The sequence below is a fragment of the Coturnix japonica genome, chromosome 9 (assembly GCF_054131305.1).
Source record: "Coturnix japonica strain WE chromosome 9, WE-NBRP24, whole genome shotgun sequence".
Classification (NCBI taxonomy): Eukaryota; Metazoa; Chordata; class Aves; order Galliformes; family Phasianidae; genus Coturnix; species Coturnix japonica.
The window spans coordinates 4740015-4755673 of NC_140671.1; the positions used below are offsets into that span (position 1 = coordinate 4740015).

The 15659-nt window shown below is 39.5% G+C and overlaps 1 protein-coding gene across 1 annotated transcript in view; it reads right to left on the minus strand.

Moving 5' to 3' along the window:
• Positions 1-12677, minus strand: part of IFT81 (intraflagellar transport 81) — a 36214-nt gene extending 23537 nt beyond the window's left edge. Inside the window, exons 1-7 of the mRNA XM_015877727.2 lie at positions 12235-12677; positions 11304-11407; positions 10494-10674; positions 7796-7885; positions 6626-6691; positions 6197-6307; positions 4888-4972 (exon numbers count right to left, since the gene is read on the minus strand). Coding sequence (XP_015733213.2) covers positions 4888-4972; positions 6197-6307; positions 6626-6691; positions 7796-7885; positions 10494-10674; positions 11304-11407; positions 12235-12378 — 781 coding nt within the window. The 5' untranslated portion in view covers positions 12379-12677. The remainder of the gene's footprint in view (positions 1-4887; positions 4973-6196; positions 6308-6625; positions 6692-7795; positions 7886-10493; positions 10675-11303; positions 11408-12234) is intronic.
• Positions 12678-15659: the final 2982 nt, after the last annotated feature.

The following is a 15659-nucleotide window of genomic DNA, read 5'->3' on the forward strand; positions in this document are numbered from 1 at the left end:
GGGATGCAATGATGGAACTGATGTTGCTGAAACAGAGAGAGGAAAGGATGCAAGTTGAAAACGGAATTTTTGGCTCTCAGACTAAAGAGCCTGCTGACCATATCACTGACTGACAGTACTACCATAGACTCTTTTTCCCTTTGTGGAAAGGTTATTCATCTTGTGCAAAACAGCCTCGGTACTGGTTTCAGAACAGGTAATGCACTTACAATACATATGCAATATTCATTATGTGCTGGGCATTACAGCTAGACTCAGAAATGCACTGGCACTTACTGAGAGAGAACACCTATCAACCCCTGAGAATACCCACCCATTTCTTCCAGGAGAACTTTCAGTCTTCCTCAGCCCACCGACGAGCTGCGCAGGAAGGACTACATTTTAATGTCTCACTAGAAATCTACCACCTCTGCAAATGCAGCAAAGCTTCCCACGTACACCATGAGCTGAATTATCACTTTGGAACTAGGAACATAACTCCCCAGTGGATATTTATAACCAAGAACTTTGGTGTGGAAATCAAAGTGATATCAATTAAATTATCCTGATATTTAATATTAATATTTTAATCAACTGATCTCTTTTTTTTTCCCCCCCATCCTGCCTCTTAGATGGAAAAAAAAAATAAAACAACCACATGTATAATTTATGCTTTATTTTTCATCCTTCTCCATCTTTCTTATAAAGCATGCCTAAATATTATAGATTTAACACTTAAACTCATGGAATAACCATGCTTGAATGACTGCTTTTGAAAACAGAAGGGACCTATTGACTTTGCTGGGTTAAAACTTGATCACTATCTTGATTTGTTTCTCTGATAACCTGAGAGCTATTACCAACTTCTTTCAAACAGCAACTGGTTCTGCATCATACAATGAAGCGAGTTAAAACCTGACAACTTGATGGGGAAAGACATGATCATGCCAACATCCCTCATGACTAATGTAGTTCTTCCCTAAATACTTTTGGAGATATTTTTCCTCCTGTATGATCCGACATACAGAAAAGTAACTACCTAAGAGCTATTTCTGCCGCTTAAAAAACAAATACGCAGCAGCTCTTTTAAGACTGTTTTTCTCAGTGAAAGACATTTTTTTCAAATTCCCAGGGTAGAGGAAAGAAAAGCAAGCATACTTTAAGTTTTCCATTACACATATAAGCCCTGTTTTTAATGTTTTAGCATTCACTTATGGTTACAAAATCCACATACGTAAGCTGCACAGAAAGGCTGGCTCTGTGCCCTAGGGCTATTTTGGCAAGGTTCTGCCAACCTGACACGTGAAGAGCTATTAACAGCAATTCCTCATGTTTTCCATTCAATTTTGTTATTATAATTATTGCAAAAAGTGAGGCAGGAGAAAGACTTTCTTAGTGCTTGCTCAGTCATGTAGGAAAGAAGCAGGTTTCCCAGCATAATTCTTCTAATAGATGTAAAATTTGATCTACCTTGTGCTCAGGCTCCCAATTCTTTTCCCTCTGTGGGCTACCCTTTAGGCATTCCATATAAAAAAACATCTGCAATACTAACTTAATAAATAAAGCTACCTGCCAACACTTGAAGCACTTCGTTTAGTATCACATAGGAATTCTATGACAAAGGCAGGTGTAGAATGGACTTCCACGTGGCATTCACTTGCAAATCAAAGCCTTCACTTCCCTGTTTGAATTCATCCTCTACAAACTAGTACTGAAGCAATTCAGTCTGCAGCTTCCAATGGTACCACTTTCAATTTCCCTGCATTAAACAGAGTTCTAGGACATGCAGACATTAATAGATAATGATTAAATCTATCAATATCTCCTCGAAAAACTACAGCTTCCTGAATCTTCCACTGTACAGTATGCTTCCCATGTTATAATTAGTACTGCAGCTCTTTGAAATCTAACTTAATATGCTTCCCAAATTCCAGGCAGTGGACATGGTACTGCAATGAAGGAAATATCAGAGCTAAAAAAAAAAAGAGAAGCAACAATGCTCCTGTTCCATTTCCTTCTTTAAATAAATGCAAGGATAGCATCAAGTCTTTGACACCAGGAGCTCCAGTTCTACCGTTTTTACTCCCTACCCCACAAGCCTTTATCAGAATCACTTCTTAGGAACAACTCCCACATGCCACCACATTTGGCTATTCCTTCAAATATATATTGTTGGCATGGTCTTGGTTTTCCAAGTGATTATTTTGAATCAATAGCCCATCCTCCTCATTACCCAGTCAATTCCCCAATCTTGTTTTCCATCTGACAGTTTAATCAGTGATCATTTGCTGTTTTCTTTCATAGCACTAACATCAAACTGAAAAAAGAGCCAAGTGCTGATTTATGCATGCCCCCATTAGAAAGACATTCACTGAGTGATAACTCCCCAATTAGCTTCCTCTTTAAAATCTTCATTAAAGTCCTTTTAATCAATTTAATATTAGGTCATGTTGAATTTTTGCTGCCTTGTTCGTTCTTCAAAATGGGATGCAAGTATAAAGTCAAAGGTCTTGAAAGAGTCAACCATAGAAATACTATCAGTCTTACTAGTCAGCCTTGCATTCCATCCCTAAACATTTTTATTACTGAGTTCCTCCTAAATCATTCTCCTTTACCATAACTGTAACCTGCTTAGCAGTGAAAATAGCAGGATAAAATTATTTAAACATGGAATTTTAGAGACAGACATTTCTGTGGACAAATAAAGTTTTAAATAACAACGACAGTAGCTTGTGTTTCCATTCAAATAGGATATTTTAATAATAGTTTCTATTTTTCACTAAATCTTCAGTGCCATAAAATAAACACCTGTACAAAATAATGCCTCTTTATAACAAGTATCCCTGATGCTCTCAGTACTCTAAAATGCTACTACATATGAACTTAGTGGAATGTATCAATTGCATGTTTCTCTGTTTATCATTGCAAACCCTCTTCACTCATTCTTCTGATCAATATTTTCAAGCTAATCATCCATTTCTCACTATTTCTGCCAATAATTTGAACAGTAAGGTTCCATTATAATAGACAGAGATCAAGAATTTCAGTAATTCAGATCACTTCTTGGCATTCACAGTTTGTGTTTGTGCCAGCAGATATTCGAGGCAAAATATAAGGTTATTCAAACTAGTGCTTAGCATTAAAAATGCTAACATAAATATATATATTTTAGATCAGAAATTCCTGTCAGTGGCGGGAGCAGGAACTGCCTCTCCGTAGTTAGGCAAAATATGGACTGGTACTGAAGTTAATAAACAAGGAAGGCACACACTGTGGAAACCAATGTTATCAATGTTAGTCTGCAAGACATTTCACAATCATCAGCTGCTCTTCATGGTCCAATACAAGGTCTTCTAAGTAATGCATTATATTTCTACAAGTAAATAAGCTATTAACCATACGGTATATTTTTCTGGTATAGTTAAAGCAGACTTATGCTAAGTGCACGTTAATGACACTCATAAGTTTGGGTTGGTTGTATTCCTTAAAGAGTTACTTTGCATTTCTTTAAAGAACATCATCCCAACTTAATTACCAGATGAAGTAATCGAAGCAGTGTGTACCCATAACACATATAAAAATCTTCTATGTATTAAAAACAGCTTTTATCAATGCATCTTGCTTTGAAAGTAAAAACAGGCTAAGTATTAAAAACAGAAGAAAACTATTGTAAAAAAAAGCACCTAACTTGCAGTGAAAATCCACAGCTACCTTGAATCATCAGTGCTATACTCATGTGAGCAGGGAGCTGAAATATAAAATTGGAGCCAAAGGGAATTTAAAAAATAAACAGTGTTAAGTGTAGACCAATAAAGCTTTTAAAAGAAATGAGATCCTATTCAATACGCTGTGGTCACATAATTGCAATTAAAAAACAAAAAAAGAAATCAACAGTTGGCACTCTTCAACTGCTACTATAGGCAGTGTCCTTGTAACTACCGAGGGGAGAAGCAATTAAATTATAAAGCTAAGTCCTAAAGTCTTTGTTTGGGCAAAATTTCAACACAAGTTTTCTTAAGTAATGACTCCAAGCTTCTCTTCAGAACATCTAAACACTTCATTTTTTCCGGCAAGTAAGGCTCGATATAAGGGTATTAAATAAGTTCACTTTATTTTCATCTCAGTGATTAAATGACATTTACTGACTTTTTATTACGTTACCTTTGCTTCTGTGAACTGAACCCAAGTTTCCACAGGCCTTAAAAATACCCTATGAACTGAAATAGAAATGTTGACATAGCTTTGCTGTATGACTCTCAGATAGCCACTGCAAAAATGGAACAGTTATAGAATTCACCACAGGTCCTTTAGAGTAAATCAAATAGTTCAGATACTCTTAGTTTTCATTTGTGGCTCAATGACTGATGAACTTAAAAAAAAAAAAAAAAAAAAATAAAGCAAAATTACAAAGTAATAATATCACAGCATGCTGTTGGCTAAAAAAAATCCTCTAACTCAAAACAAGTGGCAAAGCAATTCCATGATGCAACTGGAATACTAAACGTACCTGAGAAAGGAGGAAATTTAAGTCTCAACATGGAGACTTTTTCCATTTGGAAAATAATTTATTCAGATAATAAAAAGCATTCTAATGCTTTTATTTATTTGTTTTTTAAACCACAGCAACTCAGAATACCAACACAAAGGCTCTGGGAAAAAAAGATTTTGAGTCCTATACCTTCATACTATGATCCTCCATACAGTACAGTTCTCCATATAAATCATCCTCAATATCAGTATAAACAACACACAAAGCCACTATCAATGCATTTAGAATTTATCTCCTCCATTAATTTCTCTCTAGTTCACACATGGTTTTGGCTCTACCATGTTATTGAGAATCACACAGTTTTAATTTCATTTCTCACAGAAGAGTAAATCCTCCAGGTGTTACACATTACTACTTACTTTCAGGTTTTGAATCCACTACTGCATGATGCATCTCTTTCAGCTGGAGCTGTGCTCTTTGCAGTCTCTGCTCTGCATGGAATAACTTAGGAGAGAAAATTGGACACACATAAGCTCATTCCTTTGAAATGCATTTCCAAGTAATAAAGTAAAAGAGTATCACAAAGAACTCTGAATACAAACAAAAATGGTAGCTACCAGCTTCTGGTTCACAAGGAAACATGCCAAAACAATTTTCAACAACTGGCCTGGATTTACTTATTCTTTACTGTTAATTAAAAAATATTGTACTCCCAAGTAGTATTTTCTGAATAGCACAAATTTGTTAAACAGTTTTCAAGCAAACATTCAAGTGGCTTGAATATGAGACGAACAGCAAAAAAGCTAGAGTCAGAATTGCAGTAGAAAACTCTCTTTATGCTGCAGCTCCTGGAAGGCAGCTGAGTTGTCCCAACAATCCACTGTTTTATTGCTGAGCCAAGCAGAGAACACATGGAAAAGCTTGTTGCCAAACAGCAGCAGCCAGGTGAACAGTATTTCTGCTACTTAGAGAAATGTGTGATAAGGAGCAGAATCAGCTGGTCACCACAGTATTTTCTTGCGGCCTTCCTCAAGGAAAGACCAATGGCCTGAAATTGACTTTAATGATAGGCATCTGAGTTTTGCTCCTTTTAAGGCAGTATTAAAGATCTTATTCTATTTGAAATCAACAGAATTTAGTGAGATGATGCAGCAGGTTGGTTTGGGAACATGCAACACAACCTTGGAATAAAATCCACCCTGTTCAAATCCACTACATTCCAATGCCAGCTGCTTCCAGTACTTATCAGGACCCTTGTGAGACTTGGGGACCAAAACCCCAAGGTTGCTCCTGAATACAAATTCCCCCTGCACTGATCCACAGCAAAAAGCTGAGCTACTTGCTGCATTACTGAGCCTCTGAAGTCTTAGCGCAAGCTCACAGAGATACAAATCAAACTAAGGAAACATTTGCTCACTACCATAAATATAATGACCTCTCTCTGGGTGCTCCCACAGTAAGTCATGGAACATTTCCTAGGATTGCTAAATGATGATGAGAGGGGTAGCTAAGGCAGCCAAATATCTCAGATGAGATGTTCAAAACCTGTAGCATCAAGCCTCTTCCTTTAAGATGTACACAGATACTTGCATTTTACATAGCATTTAATTTTCTGATGCTGGGAGAAACTCTGCACTGTTTTTTTTCTTGATGTACTTCTTTACACACACAGTCCCAGACAGATATCAAAAACTGTTTATTTTAAGAGGTACACTTTTATGGCTATACCTGATTTTTTTGTTCTTGTTTCTGTTGAGCCAAAGATTCTTCTCTCTCTTTTTCTAAGCGAAGCTGTCTTGCTATTTCAAGCATTCGTTGATGATTTTGTACTGTCTCCACCTACAGCAAGTGGATAAATAGTGCATGTTACTGTCAGATAGTTGAGAAATACATTAAAGAGATCATATGTCTAACAAACCCACTTAGCACTTCCTTTCCATACATGTTACTACTTAGAAATGACAGCAAAGTACTGGACTCAAGATTCTTAAAAGATCTGGACTAACGCCTAGGGAGATTCCCTGTAGGTCAATTAGTTATTTGACTCCTTCCTAGACACGCAGTGTGTTTATTCTAATCCTTGTTTGCATTCCAAAATCAGAGTTGCAAGCCAAGGATTATGACACTGAAATGTAACAGCGTTACTTCTCTTATTACCCGTTTCTTAAGACGCTCTACTCTTTTGACGAGTTGATCTTTCTCCTCTTCCATTGCACTTATATCCTAAACAGCAGCAAAAAACAGATGAAGAAATATTAATTCATTTACTACATAGTGCAGATTGAACTGAACTCTGTACAATTTACTGTGAAAAGCAGAATTCATCTCTGAATACACCTGAAGCAGTTACAACTTTATTAATCTGTGATCAGAATATCCAGGATTGCAGTCTCATTCATCTCTCTTACTTTCACCTCTCCTACTTCCTCACTTCCTCCTCAGTTTCCACTCTCTGCATCCTTCAGTATTAATGTGAGAATTGGAAATAAAAGCAGATGTATTTCTCAAAAAGAAGGGGAAAAAAAAGAAGAAAAAAAAAGCAACACAAAAAGCAGAAAAATAAACCCTACACCCCACAAACACCTGAGCCAAAATCTACATAATTCAACAATTAAAAACCTGTTCTTAAATCTTACCATTACCCACTTCCTGACAGTATGCATGAAGTTGCATAGGAGTTATACTTGCTGAGACTTTTTCCACTAAAATTGTGTTAAAAGAAATAATCTATGGCTCTAAAACATGTATCCAATTATCCTTCTTTAATCCTGCTTTACAGCAGCAGTACATCACACATTAACAACTATGAGAGAAAAGGAACTAAAGTATCAGTTTAGGCCTTATCTCAACATTTGCTTAACTTGTTTTTATGTCTTAATTAAAAGCCGGATTCATGCTCAAACACTTTGATGAAACAGGACAAATATCTTCACTAACACTTTAGCCACACAGGAACACCATTTTTGTTGACTTAAGCTCTTAATTCATTCAACCTCTGAAATTATTACCCTGCATCAGTAAAGTTCAAGGCTTTCTATCAGTTTGTGGACAGAGAAAAAGAGCTCCAATATTTGAAAATCATGCTGAACACAGTCTTGGCAGCCTCGTTTCCCCATCTGCTTCAGAAAGCCCAGCTCTAAGCATGAGCAAGGACTTTCTGTTTGCCAACAGAGAACAGTTTCAAAAAGCAACTGAGCACCAATCATCTCTGACCTCCACAGTGTACACACTACAGTGAGTCCTCAAAACCAAAAAAACAGAGCTGACATTAAATATATATATATACACACATACATAAAGGCAATGCAATTTTGTCATATGTTTTACCCTTCTTATTTCTGCAGTAGATAAACCAGATGTTTTGAGCTGCTCACATTCCTTATGTAGGGTTTTAAATGCTTCCATCAGTTCTTCATACTATAAAATAAGATAAAAATTAGGCAGAATGAGCTCTATGGCTGAGAGTTTTCAGGCCAGTGTTGCTTTACTATTAAGACTGTAAATAAAGAATCGTAGAATCACAAGGTTGGAAAGGACCTACAAGATCATCTAGTCCAACCATCCTTCCCATAGACAGAAACATTGTAAAAACAAGAATTAAATGGATTTTTTACCACTAAAGCTTATGAACTTCTAAAGCAGAAGCAAAAAAATGACAGTAATTTATCTTCTATTTAAAGTTAATAATCAGAATTTTCATGATTTCTTCAGCATTTTAACCTCTCCCCTTTGTAATACACAACGTAGTGTCAAAACAAGATGTTAGCTGAAAGGAACAATGCTACATTAACTATTCTCCCTCACTATAAATCTGTATACACCACGTGTAAACTTATCAAGCTAAAAAGGAGCTGAGTGTAATAAGTTGCTCGAGTGAGGCAATGGAGCTTGAGCTTACAGCACTGATTTTCTCTCTAGTAAAGCAGTCTAAGAGCACAACTGACTTAACATGTGAGAAACAGTTTTGCCACATTGCATAATCGTGCCCTCAGTATATTATAGAGGCTGATATATGTAGTTCAGTTTTTAGGAAGAAGTAGACAGTGTGCTACCTCCATGCCAGTACATTGCCCACCAGTACTCTTCAACTGAGAGGCAGTGTGAAAGTCTGCGTGGGCAGAGAAATAACAGGGGACAGAAAGAATTTAGAAATCTGGATAGGAAATAAATTTAGATTCAACTTGAAGAAATGCAAGCTGAGATATGGGGAAAAATAATCTCTGCAGAAACAGACATTCAACAAGATGGAGAAATCTAAACTGAGAATAGAATTTTTTTTACTTCCTGGAAGGAGCAATTGATGTGAGTGTTCAATACCAAATGGCAACAGCGAAGGCCAGGTTAAACAAAGATGGCATTTCTGTGATAGGTGAAGCAGCAATCCTATCCTATAAAATATATAAATATATATAAAACCCTGAGGAACCAGCACCTGCAATACTCCCTTTTGTTTCTGGTTGTTTCAGTATCAGGTACAGTAGGACAAGCTGGATCAAATTCAAAAACCAGCAATAAAATGGCCACTGGGGAAAGTCAAAATCATCAATCAAAAAGAGCTTGATTAAATAACAAATAAAGGTATGATTAGAAGGTACACATAGGCTGGGTGAAGAAAAATGAATTTAAAAACAAACAAAAAAATAAACACAGAAGTAAAAATGCAATTGCGTTGTAGTTCACTTAGGTGTTATACTTCCATAAAAAAAAATACTTCCATAAAAAAAAAGATAGCATAGCAAGCTAACTGGGAGCAACTGTATTCATTGCTGATGTCCAAAAGCTTTCCTTTGCATCCCTTCTCTACCTCTTTCAAAAGGTGAATTTAACTGACACACACTCAAAGGACCAAAGAAAGCCCAGGTTTCAGCAGCAGATTGAATCGTGGCACCTGGGAGCAGCTCACTGAAGACTGGTCAATCAGATTTTTGCCTGAATTTGAATACTTTTAAAATTATACACTGCACCCAATTTGATGTCCAAATGATAAAACCAAGGAAGTGCCAGGTTTCTGAGAACCTTGTTTAGGGAATTTGCAGTGTGTGCCAGCTTGATTCTATACACCCATAAAACTTGCTCATGTTCTAAGGCCTCCAGAATTTCACATTTGAAATGTTTCTATTAAAATGCACCATCACATGCCTGCCTACATAAATAGTTGAAGCTAAATTCTTTAATTCATTAGTATCTAAATATTTTCATGGTAATGCTGTGTTACATAAAGGCACTGTATTACCCCAGCTTCTGTTCTGAGTTAAATCAGAAGGGTATTCGTTTAATGAGATGGTTTTATTACCGCAATCCCAAAAAGGAACACATCTTACGTAATGGAAATAATGGAGATGGATATTTATACATATTGAGACTGTGACATACTGAGAAAACCTACAACCTGCATTCCTTTCTCTCCTTCCTACTTCTGCTTAGTTATTCAAAGTCATAAAGCAGACCTTGCTAGTGGTATCAAAAAAGAAAATCAGTCAAGCTACAGGGCTTTGCTGGTGCACAGCTAATAAGCAAAGTTACCTGTTATGAACATTCACAAACACTGTGATTTGCAAGCAATTACACAGGACAAAAGGCAGAGAAAACTGGTTAAAAAAAAGTAAATATGTACCTCGGATACCACAACTGTAAAAACATGATGTTTTCTTATGTAAAGTCGAAATTTATAAAGCTAAAAACATCCATGTTAGAGTTCACAGAAAAAAAAAGTATTAAAAAAATAATAAAAAAGCATATTTCTTAGCCAGCATGAAAAAGAAGGCCATTCAGAACATATGACTTAATGAGCCTAAGTTCTTTTAATTTAATGCTACCTCTTCCTAAACAATTTCAGGCTTATTAGAAGAGAGGTGGTTAAAATATGTTTATTTTTATGAATGGTTGTTGACCCTTGATTCCAACATGCTCTTCATAACTCTCTTGAACGTTAATCTCAACAGTGACTTCTCAATTCACATATCCAGTCTTCTATTGGCACTTTAATTAATTCCTGTAAAATACTGGCATACATGAAGAAGACTACCTGCTTGTTGATGTCAGCCACGGTATCATCTTGTAGGAACTCCACTGGCACGTCCAGTTTGACTAAGAAGCGTGCCAGATAAGCCCTTTTCTTGAGTTCATTGGTTCTCTGAAGAAGCCAGTGTAAGACAGGATGAATTACAGGTTTGCTTCCTGTAACCAGCCCTTGGCGAAATGCACTCCTATTCAAAAACAACAACAAAATAAGTATCACCTACTATCAGTATATCTCAAACGAAAGAACACTGTATGGAAAGTCTGCAGTGTTTTGACATTCCCACTCCACTTCCCCAATGACTTTCTGAATGCAGTTAATAGAGAAGGCAGTCATGGTGCCGGTTTGCTATATACGATCCTGATTCTGCTACCTTGAGGCAGACAAAACCCCCATAACAAAACAAAATGCTAAAGCCTGCAAAAACGATTCATCCTTTCCAGTAATATTCTTCGGGAAAGGAGAAAATGTGGGAAGAGTGCAGCTTTCCAGGGTTACCACCTGGCACTGGAGGGTGACACTGCAGCCTGAAAGGGCTGGGGGCAGGAGTGACCCTGCCATGCAGGCGGCACCCTCTCCTGGCAGACTCTGCAATAGCAGCTGCTGCAGCCGCACCCCGGGGCTGCCCCACACCTGGGGAGCATCTGCTGCCATCCCAGCACAGCACACCAGGCCAAAACAGCAGCTCTTTTTAACCTGTTACGCATGTCAGCTTGGATGGTCAAGGTCAAAAGTACAAAAAACACTGAACTAAAGGCTGTTACATAGAAACTGTAACACACATTTTACCATGATTTGTGATCAAAAGATACTTACAGGTCTGTTACGCTTCCTGGAGGCTTGTATTTAAGGATTCCAAGGAGAGTCAACATTCTTTTAGCTGTATTCTCTGGCAGCTCCTCTCTAATGTCAACAGCATGCTACATAGTTTGAAACATACAAATAAATATCCAATATTTCAAGTCATTTTAATTAACTAGTGACACTAACAGAATTGGTTCTATTCATTTATCACATGCCAGTGAAGCGAGTTCCATGCAGAACATTCTTTTTATCATCAAGTTTTGATTATCTTGAAAGTATTTTCCTCCTACGTGTGCATTCAGTTAACTCGATTCCAGGCTTAAGTTCTCCCTGCTCATAGGGCCTTCATACATTCAGGGGAACAAATTACTTCCAAGTCCAAGATCCTACCACAGCAGCCCATGTACCAATGCACCACAGGTACATGATTGATCACTGAATCATTCTATGACTCTATGATTGATCCCTTCTGATCTCACGCCTTTAGTGTAAGGGGAGTCAGTAACTCAGTTACCAATTGCAAATAAGAAACCATTCTTGGTCAGAACTGCATATGTGAGCAAGACACAGCCTGACTTTTGACTCAGGAATAGAATCATTGTTAGTTTGAATGAATTTAAGATCTCTACCTTGATTCCCAAATCAAAATATAAAGTTATCAGTCTCTGGTGGATGAGGATCCAGTATCCCTGGCCCAGTAAACATCTGTTTGTTCACCAACAACTTGTAGATACACAGACACAAAGGATTCTTGTCAGGCACATTTATTTCCAGGAAACCTCATTCAAAGCTATTTTGGTCAACAAACACACCACAAAGATACACAGCGCCAGACCCAAATCAAAGCATTTCGTGCAACTTCTGTGACTTATATATAAGTATATATATCACTTAAGATATTGGCAGTTCCCCAGGTCTGAGCAGCTCTGGTTGCCCTCCTTACCTTCGGGTCTATCTCCCCCAGCACATCACTGAGCAGCTGTAACAGCTGCACCGACTCTAAAGAATCAAACGTGATTAAATTGTAGTTCTTCCTGAAGGGCTCCTGATTGAGCTTCTCAACAATGAACTGGATTTGGTCACTCATGGTCGAGTCCTGGATAAACCTCTGTAGAAAAGATGGACGAGATGCCACCAGCGGGGCCAAGGAGCAGAGTGCTGCCGGGAGTGAGGCTGAATTGGAGGCTCAGCGAGGCCTACAGCAGCACAGCGGCCTCCAGCCGGCCCCTCACCCCCGGTAGGGCAATGAAAGCCCTCAGGAGAGTGCGGGCGGGGGCGAACAACCCCCCACCGCCATCCAGGCCCGCTCGGGGCCACCCCCGGGCCGTGAGGTAACGGAGCCGCGGCCTACACCACGAGCTCGCGCCTGCAGGTTACCATGGTAACGGTTGCCAAGGCCTGTGATGACGTCACTTCCGGGCGTGCCACGCGGACTTCAGCTGGATGAGCTTACGCATGCGTAGAGCGGTCCTGGCTGCGGAGGGGGTTGGGGCTGTGCGGTGTATGGGGCTGTGCGGTGTATGGGCAGCGGGTCTCCGCCTCCTGCCCACATCGTGTTGTATTGGGGGTAGGCAGAACGAAGCGGCCCTACAGGCATCGCAACCTGCCCTGGGCTCCCCATCCCCACCCCAATGCAGTGTGAGCCTGGGGGAGGTCGTTGTGCCCCCTGCAATCACAGAATCACAGAATCACAGTGGTCCGGGTTGGAAGGGACCTCAAGGATCATGTAGTTCCAACCCCCCTGCCTGGCAGGGCCGCCAAACATACACCTTTATTAGATCAGGTTACCCAGGAGACCCCATAGATCCCCATAGAGACCCCATAGACCCCATAGAGACCCCATAGATCAGGTTGCCCATGGCCCTGTCCAACCTGGCCTTGAACACCTCCAAGGATGGGGCATCCACAACCTCCCTGTGCAGCCTGTTCCAGGGCCTAACCACTCTCCTAGTGAGAGCTCAATGTGAGCACGATGCTCTTGATGGAAGGAATGGCAGCAATAGGGTCCGTATATAGGTTTGGGGTTTTGGAGCCTCTGCTGTGCAGTGAGCTGTATAGATTGGCTTAGGAACCCACGTGAGATCGCAGATGATGGAGTAAAATATGCAGTGAGTCATTAAATTGGTGCTAGTTGAAATGCACGGGTTGTTTGTTCGGTGAGCAGCAGTCATAAATGCAGTGCTTGGCAATTCTAAGCAGTGTGTCTATCTTCGATCAGCTCCCTTCTTTTAACAGGGAATAGGAAATACCTCATCAAACACCGATTTACCCGTCTTTTCTACAAGCCTGAGAAGTGACACCACATTTCTGCCCTCGCTTTTCACTGGCTAAACTAAGTCACAAAGGGGATGGATGAGTTGCTCTTCACTGTGCATGAAAGCTGCAGTAGAGCCAGGAACATAATCCAAGTCTCCTGACTCCTAGATCTGAACTTTAAAAACCAGATCATGTTTCCTTTGTGCTTTCTGTCTGTATTCTGACCTTTAGGAATCGTACTACCTACAAGTTCCCAGAAGAGATCTACTTTCCCTTGGCATGCTTTCCTGGTATCAATTACATTTTTCTTCTGATTGGTATTTTGAGCATATAGAACACACAGAGGGAGCAAATGAAAATGGTATTTTCTGTGGAATCAGTTCTGCTCCCTGTAGGCGACTCTGGTGGGTAATAGGAAGTGGTAGGTGTTATCGATCCTGGGCACTGCTTCCTTAATTCTGGAGAAACAGAGTGTTTCTGCAAATAAGGATACAGATACTCACCTCCCAGTACAGGGAGAGAACAGACTGTGCTCACAGCACTGAGGATGGAGAGGGTCTGGCTCTGGGCTGGGTATGGCCTAGGGGTGCTGTTCTGACCTTCTCCTTGCATCAGGATATTTCACTCCTCACACCTTCTGAGAGGCGAAGGACTGTCCCCTGCTTTTCACATCTCCTTAATGTTGTAGAGATGACAAAGAAGAGAAAGGGTGCTTGAAAATTAGAAAACACCAAGATCAGACAAGAAAAGATGCCAAGGTTATATCACGCTGTCATGGTGAAAACCAATGAACTCGGATCATTCTGAGTCTGAGAGGGGAATGAGACCTTCTGATGCAAAGTCATTATGGTGAGCTCCAGGATGCTGGCCTGTTTGAATATACTTAAGATTCAGTACCGGAGTAAAATCATACATCAGAGTTCCTTGGGACTTCCCAGGTCAGGGAAAGCATGAGGGATGCTCTGGTATCTTTTCATGATCCCATCTTCCAGCGCTTTTGTGCTATTTATCCAAGCAGCCCAAAGTAGCCAAACTGCTACCCCAGGGTGCCTACACACTGCTTGATATTTGCCCTCAGCAATAGTGCCTGGATTCTCAAACTTGTTTAAAAGAAACCACCTAGAACAGTAGAATAGCTTATATATAGTGCCTTGACTTCTATATGACAACCGAATCTTCACAGACATAAAAGATATTGTAGCTTTTAGTGCAGCCTTGGGTAAATGCTAGAGGAGGCAGTAGAGATTTTTGATGTGATATCTGAATCGAGTCTTACTGAATTGAAGGCCACTGTTTATATATATCTGCTGTATAATTCCATGGGCATTTTCCAGATTCCCACGTTAGTTTGCATGAAGAGTCATACAGAGTTTCAAGCAAAGTTTCCTAATGACTAGAGAGTTGCTAGAACAGTGCATCCCCATTGTCCTATCCAATTCCCTGGATAGGGCTTATGCTTTATACTGCTTGGGAAAAGCTTGTAGAAATTGCTTATTGAAAAGGTGTCATGCAGAAGCAATGAGCAGGAGAAAAACAATGGAGGAAAAAAAAAACTATCCAGAGCTCTTTAGGTCTGCAGGCACATCTTCATTACTCTCCCCTGTCTTTCTCCTCCCTTTATAGCTACTGCTGTGTGGATGACTGCCTTGTAAAACTGTGAGAGGAGCTCGAGCAAAGAGGCCAGCAAATCAGAGTGGAACGAAACCTGAGCAAATCGAAGTCGTGCTCCACAGGCAAAGAGAGATCACCTTATATGGGAACATCCACAGACAAGAAGATAAATGCATCTGCCCTTGCTGCTGAGGTCAGATCTCAAACAGATAGAAGATGTTAATGTGAAAATGAGAGTGTTTAGGAAGCAGAGACAACACTTACTTCAGCTCTTCAGCTTATTTTATGCAATCCAGATCCTCTTTTTTCTTCTTTTTTTTTTTCCTTCTTTCTTATTCTATAATAAATATTGTGATATTTGTATGTAAATTTAAGTCTGACTGGAATATATTAAAAATCAATTTATTTATGGCTGTTCTAGCACTTAAATGCATCCCAGGTTTGTTTCTGGTTCTTACCAATTGCATCTTTTTCAGTTGTTATTGCATTGCAGGATTTTGC